Source organism: Limulus polyphemus, unplaced genomic scaffold (genome assembly GCF_000517525.1).
Source record: "Limulus polyphemus unplaced genomic scaffold, Limulus_polyphemus-2.1.2 Scaffold290, whole genome shotgun sequence".
Classification (NCBI taxonomy): domain Eukaryota; kingdom Metazoa; phylum Arthropoda; class Merostomata; order Xiphosura; family Limulidae; genus Limulus; species Limulus polyphemus.
This window is the reverse complement of record NW_013665900.1, coordinates 489,121-499,304: the sequence shown is the minus strand read 5'-3', so window position 1 is coordinate 499,304 and position 10,184 is coordinate 489,121. Positions and strand designations below refer to the sequence as shown.

The 10,184-nt window shown below is 33.5% G+C and overlaps 1 protein-coding gene across 1 annotated transcript in view; it reads right to left on the bottom strand.

Moving 5' to 3' along the window:
- Nucleotides 1–10,184, bottom strand: part of LOC106457085 (protein HOS4-like) — a 32,327-nt gene that overhangs the window by 4,587 nt on the left and 17,556 nt on the right. The window contains exons 6-8 of the mRNA XM_022382904.1: nucleotides 9,156–9,225; nucleotides 7,763–7,861; nucleotides 4,909–4,985 (exon numbers count right to left, since the gene is read on the bottom strand). Of these exons, the coding sequence (XP_022238612.1) occupies nucleotides 4,909–4,985; nucleotides 7,763–7,861; nucleotides 9,156–9,225 (246 nt within the window). The remainder of the gene's footprint in view (nucleotides 1–4,908; nucleotides 4,986–7,762; nucleotides 7,862–9,155; nucleotides 9,226–10,184) is intronic.

Here is a 10,184-nt window from a genome sequence, read left to right as displayed (position 1 = left end):
GGTCCAGAGGCTTGGTCATCATATCACTTGCCCACTTCTTTCGTCTGACTATGTTGGCAGGTCTTAATAAGGGCTTCCGTTTAGCTGCTATGCAACGATAACCCAATCTGTGGAGAATCCGTTGAACAGATTTCGGGCTCATCCCACCAGCTTTGGCCACTTCTGCAGTCTTTAATCTGGGATCCATTTCGATGCTCCTCTTGACAACCCTTTTTGTCTTCTTCGATGGACCAGGACGACCCGGACGCTGCTCAGTTGTTTCCTTGCCTTGTTTCCTGAACTGCACGATGATTCTGTTGACTGTCGAAAGCGGGATTCCCAAATTCTGCGAAATTTGCCGCTGACATAAATCAGTTAAATGACGAAAAAGTAGGTGTCTATTTACTTGTGACCACTAAGTGTATATAGATTAATAATATTTAAAAATAACTTATTAAACTTAATTTTCTTAAAACATAGAAGCAAACAATTATCTCTTCTAGTTTCGACCTTTGTACTCAGTTGCTGCTTGACATAGGTTTCTAAGCCTTTTATAATTTCACACGTAGAGGATATGAAATAAAATAATTTCTTAGGTTTTATATATATACAGTTGAATAACCAAAAAAATCATAAATTACTATATCGATACCATATAATTCCACTATAATTTATCAAGCTAAGTAACTAAGGCGTATTTCGGCCAGCTGGTTAGGATGCTTGACTCCCAATCTGAGGGTCGCGGTTTCGAATCCCCGTCCCACCAAACATGCTCGCTTTTCAGCCTTGGGGGCGTTATAAGTGACGGTCAGTCCCGCTAATAGAGTATTCCAAGAGTGGGTGGTGATGACAAGCTTCCTTATCTCTAGTATTACAATGTTAAATTAGGTACGGCTAGTGCAGATAGCCCTCGTGTAGCTTTGCACGAAATTCCAAACAAAGCTGTATTTTGGTCTAAAAATATGAAATTTGGAGCAGACTAAATACACAACCTACCTGCTTGAAATTTTGGTTCGAAAGAATGAGAGAGCCTCCCACCATTTTATAATGGCTGAGAAAACTACTAAAGGGACATTCTGAGATGTCAATTGGTTATTCACATGTCATATATTGAAGAAAGTGCATATAAGGGACCATTTCCAAAAATCACAAACATTTAACTTGAACATACCATGTGACGCACAAAAATCGAGGTTTAACTGTGTTTTTTTTAAATATTTACTTCTAAATTAAGAAATTGAATAATGTATAATACTAAAATTTGAATTATAATGTTAACTGATAATCTGACAAATTTCGTTAACATACGCTTACTAATTTAATAGTTATAGCATGAAACTAGCCCCAGTTGAAAGGGATAATATTGAAATGTGAGAAAAACAATATAGGTTTTTTTTTTGGTAGTAATTTGTTTGTTTGAAGTTAAGCACAAAGCTACACAATAGGTTATCTGTGCTCTGCCCACCACGGGTATCGAAACCCGGTTTCCGCAGACATACCGCTGTACCATTGGGGTAGAAATATATTCCTTAATGTCAGACATATTCGCTTGTATTTATACGTTTTATCATTCAGCAAAACACGTTTTTTGTAATAACAAAATAAAAATATAGAAAACAAGTTAAGAAAATATTATCAAAAGGGAAATTGGTGTCAGAAAAACCCACTAGTAGGTGAGCATGGAACTAGAAATGCGAAATAAATGTGGAAACGCACAGAAGGTAGACATACAGGAGTATTAAACAATGGGTAACTGTAACTAAATGGTCAACTTACAATTAGCACAAAATATCATTACAGAAAAGCGAATAAGTTGCATAATACACTAGTATTTTTTATTTACTTTAAACAGAGCAGAGCACTTTGGTTTTATGCTATATATGTTTAATAATGAATGACTGCAAAATAGTATTCCAATTGCCCAGTTTTTCTCCCCACAATTCAACCAAGTTGTTTGATTGTCGTTTGGTCTTGTCAGTTTCCATATAAGCCTATAGAGCTTTAATAATATTCATATGAGAATATGAGCAGGCCAAGCCATAGTTGTTTGTGTTCTAGTGGCCTGTTTCACCTCCCACGTATTAGTTCAGTAGATAAGTTACATGCTTGGGGTTACTGTCTTTATGGAAGATAAATTCCTGCCCAACATGTCTTGTTTTTCAGGGAATGACACAAAGGATGGGAATTCATTTGTACTTGTCACCAATCAGGGTGCCATCAATTTTGTGTATATCTTCAACACAAGTGACTGAGATACAGCCTACAGTTTTATGTCTTCACTGTAGATGTTTTCTCCAGCTTTCCTTATCCCACTGTTTGAAATCTGATGCCCATTGCAGCCATTTAGTTTGGTTTTGGACCAGTTAAACATCCAATGAGGTCATCGTGCTAATATGTATCTTACTGTTCTGGAGGTAACATTCACACCTGTACCTATAAGTGTGAATGCATTTCACATCAGTCGTAAAGAGTTTGGTTTTTCTACCTTGACTGCTTATAATATCAACAATACTAGTTACCCTCTTCAGATTTTTTCTGCTGAAATAAAATTTCGCATCAATCTGTCACATGGAATATCCTTCGCTAACACAAAAACTGATTTCTACGCGTTTTTCCTGTGGCATTTCTGTCCTGGAAGCCACGAGTACATTCATCATACTACTGGTAAAAATAATATTATATTACTGTCTGTATGTTTATAGGCATTATGCTGGTGCGGCACTATCTGATTGGTTGGATGATATCCACTCACAGTTTAAGCTATCAATGTATTCGGTACAGTTAACTTTTGTTCAGCAGGGAGGAAAATCTAAAAATTTGTGCTTAATACTTATTTCATTCACTGTTTCCATAATGATTTCCAATACTGTAAAAAACAGGGATAAACTGTGAAAAAACGTGATACTTAAAATTCAAGGGCACTATAACTTGATTAGATTTTTACAAACTCTTTACAACAACTAGGAAATAAACTATTCAATTCTTAAAAGGTTAAACAAAATGGAATTTGAGTGCTTGCACTGATATGATGAGTATTCAATTAGATTGTGATGTTGTATTTTTGACATCAGTTTTTTTCTTTTTCATTGATTCTAATGTTTAACCGTGTGACGGATTTACTATTATATATATGTTTAATATCGATATTTGTTATAGTTGAATTTATATTTAGAAAGTACATAACTTATACTGTTAAATATGTATTGCAAAATTCCCGCTTATTCTCTAAAATTGTAGAAGATTCTCGAGTGTAAGAATCAACAATATACATGTGTACGTAAGCGCTAATGTAGCGTTTGTATTGTTGTGTAAATGAAATTTCGAGAAACTCTCTACACGCCTATAAGTATAACCAACGCGACTCGCCTAAAAACAGTATCTATTATTGGTTTGCTATTGTTGGTATCCTATAAACCTCGGAAGATATAATTATGATTAACGCTTATTAATCGGAAAAACCTCAGATATTTGCCCACGAACATTTATAAATTTCGAACATTATAAACCATTTAACTTCAGTGGATTCACATCGAACATTAGTACTTTTACGAAAACATTAACCAACTTCATCGGTGGAAAAAAATCGGTGTGTGATCAGTGAAGACCTATTAAGTGAATTGCACCTGCATCAACTCGCTCATCATGAACACTCGATAAGACACCAAGGAAGTTCCAGACCAGAAAGAAAACTCGATATTGTTGGTAAGTTTGTAAAACTTTTGTATATAAATCATTGTTTGTAATAACCGTTATTGTAAATTGTATTAATGTTTATATATTAAAATATATTTGTATTAAAAAAGAAAACCGTGTGTATCAATCTTGTTGGCAAATGTCGTAAATTGGAGATATATCGCCATTTATTTAACTACTAAATCCAAAGTACAATTTAACTCAGTTTAAGCTATTTGAAATTGTAATACGTAACAACCGGAATATGTGCAAATTGCCAGAACTTCTTTGATAATTCCTTTTTATCATTTGCTAACATGATTTACATTAATGGTAGGAATAAAAAATACAAAACACGAGTTTATATTAAAATTATAAATAATAGTCAACGTTAAACTGGTACACAATTAAAAACATTTTATTTAGGCCTATCTGTGGCCTTCAAAAAGTTGACGACTCTACATGTTTCCACGTTACAACATCATCCTCAGGCCATAGATGTTTTAATTGTGTTCCAGTTGAATGTTGAATATTATTTATGATTTTAACTTTATACACAAGTGCCAAAATACTATAACGCGTTTATATCTTTAAGCAATGGTAGTAGACCTATAAAACTAGCGAACCTTTTAATTCTTGATTTTTCTGTCCCTATCATCTGTTAAACTGCAGCGACTGCTAAGGACAAACTTTTAGCAACTAAAACTATCGCAAACAAGGCCCATCTTCGGGCCTTATCTCATGATCGATTTTTCGCACGCCAAGAGAACTCCCTAACTATTAACCATTTATACGTAGTCTCACTACTTACGAGTCAATTTTTTAGATCTTAGATCGACTTTTATTTTACGTCACAGAATCGAAGCTGATACTTCTTCCATACCAAGCAAGTTCTCTATCACCTGAGCTAGAGTTAACCCACTTGGAACTGCCGGTAAAGCACGTGTTAATAATTCAAATGGCTACATTTGGAACCCAAATTCACTAATTCCTGTTACTGCAGTAATTTCACTTAGACATTCTATCAACTTTCCTATTTAATATACAATTAAAAGACATCTGTTATAATACTTGAACTTTTTTATAACATAATCTGTATCCAAGTAATTGGATTTTATCTTTTTTACTTACTTTTGTAATACTGTTTAATAATTTCACGTACGAAAATATTTCAGAGTTCAGCCATTTTGTGTATAAAAGGCTCTTTAAAAATGTCAGGTTACTTATATTAAATAAGTTTAATATAAGTTTATTTACTTTAAAACTGTTAGATGGAGCGGCGTAAATCCTTCTGACGTCATATTTTCGATTTCACATCCCAGGTTAAGAAGAATCTAGCAGTCAAAGAAAAGCAAAGAACATTTAATGTAAGTGGGAAAAATACTTATATCTTAATAATTACCGTTGTAGTGATGCTCTAAAACAAAGTAGATAAAGATATTTAGTACACAAACATCCTTGAATAATTTCAGATCAATGAGGAAAACACCAACGACTTTATTTCGTCTCAGAGCTAAAATTACATACAAACATTTGTATATACCAGTTATCAGAAACTTTTTAGTTAGTACACTTACAGTAGAATTCAAAATGACTGATTATATGCAAATTCCGTTTCTTGATAAATTATAATTAAAAACAAAAATTACTAATAACCTTCAGCATGAAATACATTTAAATTTGAAAAATCTTTCACAAGAAATAGCAAATATAATATAATTTCTTTATGGGCGTACTACACGTGCCGATTCGTTACGCATGTCAACTTTTTCGTCATAACAGATATCGCATCAGAGATCCTATGAATAGCACTTTAGGTCTTGTGTCTATCCCAAGTTAAAAGCTAATGGGTTCTATTTTTAAAAGGAAGTATTTCTGGCGAAATACTTATAAAAGACAAGAACAGAGACCTGAAATATTATTTTTACTACCGTTAAAACAGTAACGAACTAATAATAAAAGAATGATTAAAAAGATCAACAAACAAAGTTGATGCAAGTTGTGTCATGTAACGAATTTGGTATTATATATTTATTTTAATATCGACGTTGTTTAGATTAAGTTTATATTTAAAAACATGCACAGCTTATAGTGTTAGATATGTATTGCGAAACTCCCGACTATTCTCCAAAGTTGTGGAAGATTTTCGAGAGTAAGAATCAACAATATATGTGTGTATGTAAACGCTTTAATTTGCTTTGTTGCGTAATCTGAATTTTCTAGAAAATCTTCCCGTGCTTATAAAGATAACCAACGCGATGCGCCAATAGTGTGTCTATTAGTAGTTCCCTATAGTCGGTGTGCTATAAACTTCGAAAGCTATAATTGTGATTTTTATAACGCTCATCAATCGGAAAACTTAAGATATTTGACCAGGAACATTTATAAATTTCGAACATTACAAATAGTTTAGCTTCAGTGGATTCTCATCAGACATTAGTATTTTTATATAAATTCATCGTGGAGAGTTCAGAGTGTGTGGCAAAGTACAAAGCTAGCTAGCTTCCCGGCGAATCTTATCTACATCAGTTCGTAATTAACTCGCTCATCGTAAACCCCCGATAAGATATCAAGGAAGTTCCAGACTAGAAAAAAAAACTTTATATTGTTTGTAGGTTTGTGAAACTTTTGTTTATAAATCATTGTTTGTAATAACTATTTGTAATAATTGTTATTGTAAATTGTACAGTTGTGTGTATATTAAAACGTATTTATGTTAAAAACGAAGACGGTGTGTATCAATCTTGTTGGCAAATTTCGTAAATTGACTAAAATATCAGCATATATTTAAATACTAAATCCAAAGTACAATTTAACTACTAAACTTAAATTATCAGTTAACTCAATATCAGACCATTTGAAATTCCAATACCTAACAGTCACAATAGCTCTAATACTGGTTTCAGTTCTGGCGTTAAAACAGTAACGGACTAATAATAAAAGAATGATTGAAAAGTCCAGCAAATAAAATTGATGTGAGTTGTGTCACAATAACTCTAAAACTGGAGTTCTCAGCATAGGTTTTACCCCGTAATGTTAACTTGTCTGCGCTGCTTATAAACACCATTTTACAAACTTGTGTATACTTTAAGCCAAGAATTACCGGTTAAGTCAATGTAGGCTTTATTGGCTTTTTCGGCACATTTATTCACCAAATTGCTTGTGGATCCACGGATTTATTGGTTACATAAGGCCCCTAGTAACGAACGAGTAACAAACACAAAACACCCATCATTCCATCAATTAATCCTGGGGTCTCTTATGTATTTATATATATAAAAAAAGAGTGATTTCAAAATTTTCCGGCCAGTTCTTTACAACAAAGTGGTGCAAAAGACATAAACATAAAAGTATTCAGTATGATGCACAATATGGACCATGTCGGTGATGAGTGGTATAAAAACAAGTCGACAATTTTAAGGTAAAGCTGCATTTAGTTCAGCCTAGTTAATTAAATCTGGCATTAAGCAAAATGCATTCCGGACAGCGACTTTAGCAGACTAAAGTTATTTTTCGATTATTTATTTGCAAAAAGTTAGCGAAGCATTAGAAACCAATAGGCTTAGAATATTTTTCCTTTCATCGTCCAGCCCTACTAAGAGTTCTGGTATTGGACAGTGATTTGTGAGAGACAAAACATTGATCTGAAATGTGTTGTTTTTTTTCCACATTCCTCTTAATGTTTCTTTTGCGGATTCAGAATCAGAGGCGTGTAAAAACAGCATCTGCAGTTACCGTGACTCAAAAAAACAACCTTGTTGTTTGTTTGAAGTTCTAAAAAATCTTCGTTCGCTAAGGAAGTATTATCAGCACTAGAAAAAGTTCGATCCGCGATTAGTCCTAAAATATTTTGAAGCTCTCTAGCTTAAATCCACTTACACAATCACGTTTTACATTTTCATTTCGTTCTTTTCTGCTTATTTTACTCTCTCTTTTTTCAAGAAACAAAATTAAAATCAAACATCTTGATCAACGGTAAGGCCAACTTTTTAAAACTAGCGAATTACTATTACTGTAAATTTCGTAAACATAATTTTTCGGACATGAAAATGCAGATTGGAACAGAAACTATACTTTAGAAATTAAGCGCAGTAAACTTTAAACTACTAACCTCTATACAACTTGCATGTCCGTTCATAGCAGCCAAATGTATTGCTGTATACCCACTGGGATCCAACGCTGCCAGGTGAGCGCCCTCTTGTGCTAAAAACTTAAATCACAATATTAGAATCAATATGCTTCTATACTTTCTTTTATATAAATATAATACTTATATAACAAACAAGACAACCAGTGCTAATAAGTGTTATTTATGATTGCTGTTGTTTCCACGATTGGTTGTATGATACATAGCTTGGACTGTGTTTAAGAAAGGATTTCTTCGATTATTTTTTTATTTTAGTTCTAATATATGTAAGACGCTTGACGATGAGTAGCACTATTAGTTTCAACTAGTCGGTTATATGACATTGATTTGTTCTATGTGACGAATAAATCAGCTTGTATAAGTATTACTGCTGGATGTTTAATTGTTTGAACAACTTATCTTACTCGACATGAGTACATATAACTTTAATCCAAGTAATTCTCGAAATCAGAAAATTTACAGCCAACTGTGCGATCTTTTGGTATCATAGCAATAAATGAATGAATAAGAGTGGAATGAGACACATGTCAGTATAGCATATGAAAAGAAAGCATATGTTATTTATGAAATGAGACGCATGATGATATTGTACATGAAGTGGCAGGTAATGTTACCTATGAAATGGGACACACATAGAGGAAACCGTATACGTGAAATGAGACACACGTAGAGAAAACCGTATACATGAAATGGGACACACGTAGAGAAAACCGTATACATGAAATGAGACACACGTAGAGGAAACAGTATACATGAAATGAGACACACGTAGAGGAAACCGTATACGTGAAATGAGACACACGTAGAGGAAACCGTATACATGAAATGAGACACACATAGAGGAAACCGTATACATGAAATAGGACACACGTGGAGAAAATCGTATACGTGAAATGAGACACACGCAGAGGAAACCGTATACATGAAATGGGACACACGTAGAGGAAACTGTATACATGAAATGAGACACACGTAGAGGAAACCGTATACATGAAATGAGACACACGTAGAGGAAACCGTATACATGAAATGGGACACACGTAGAGGAAACTATATACATGAAATGGGACACACGTAGAGGAAACCGTATACATGAAATGGGACACACGTAGAGGAAACTATATACATGAAATGGGACACACGTAGAGGAAACCGTATACATGAAATGAGATACACGTAGAGGAAACCGTATACATGAAATGAGACACACGTAGAGGAAACCGTATGCATGAAATGGGACACACGTATAAGAAACTGTGTACATGAAATGGGACACATGCTCATATAGTATATGAAGGAAAATAAAACAGTAATATTTCTGTCCTAAATGCTTAAAAAATCTAAGTTGCTTACTTACCTTAATAATGTCAACATGTCCGTTGGCTGCTGCAAGGTGAATTGGTGTCCATCCTCGTTCATCCACAGTTCTATGCAACAGAAATATCATAATGTTTCATCATGGTTGTATGAACAAATAAAGAAAAATAAATTATCCCTTTCTCAAATTATGAGAATGCAAACATTTATTTTTTTTTGTGTTGGAAAAAAGAAAAATCGCTAACGATAGCCTAACTGGACTAATGAGTATAATCACATGTTAAACTAAGAAGCGACTCAGAAATACAAAGCTTTCAGCTAAAAATACTTGTGTGTTTTTCCACATTTGTTGATAAATTCAAATTATAAATAATTACATAGACACACAAAACAGATAATTCTGTTCTTTCTGCACCCTTTTACGTTATTTTTCCCTTACGCTTCAGATTATATATTCACGAAGGAAAACAAACGAGGCACTTATTTTTTGCTTGAATTGAATAATTATTACAATGATTCTTTGATAAGGTGCGTAAAAATAAATAACGAGTCACAACATCACAAACATACATGTATGGATGATTTTTACAATCTAGGGTAACAATTTGAATATCTAATCATCTTGCTCCTGGTAATTTTCATTGCCCGTGATTATACAAGTTAAAAGCCTGGAACCTCTTGTTGTATTTCATTTCAGCTGTGAGATGATTTTCCGACGCAAAATTACAAACTCATGTAAAGCATGCATTTTAACGTTTCTAAAACAAAAGAGATATCTGCAATGTTGAACCGCATTAATAAAAGAAAGGAAAGCATGATCCCAGTAAGAGAAAAATAGGTTACTCCACGATTGATTACCGGTAGCACACCGGATGTAATGAAAAAATTAAGCAGTTTATTACTGAAGGTAATTCAACAACACAGCGGTTCAGTTAAAGTAAGAAACTCCTTTGGAACAGTAGACAAAATAATTCACATAGTGTTAGGTTTACAGAAATGACACAAGAAGTGTATTCACAGTCTTCTTCCAAAGAACATATCTGAAAGAAAGTTTGTTTGTTTGTTTTTG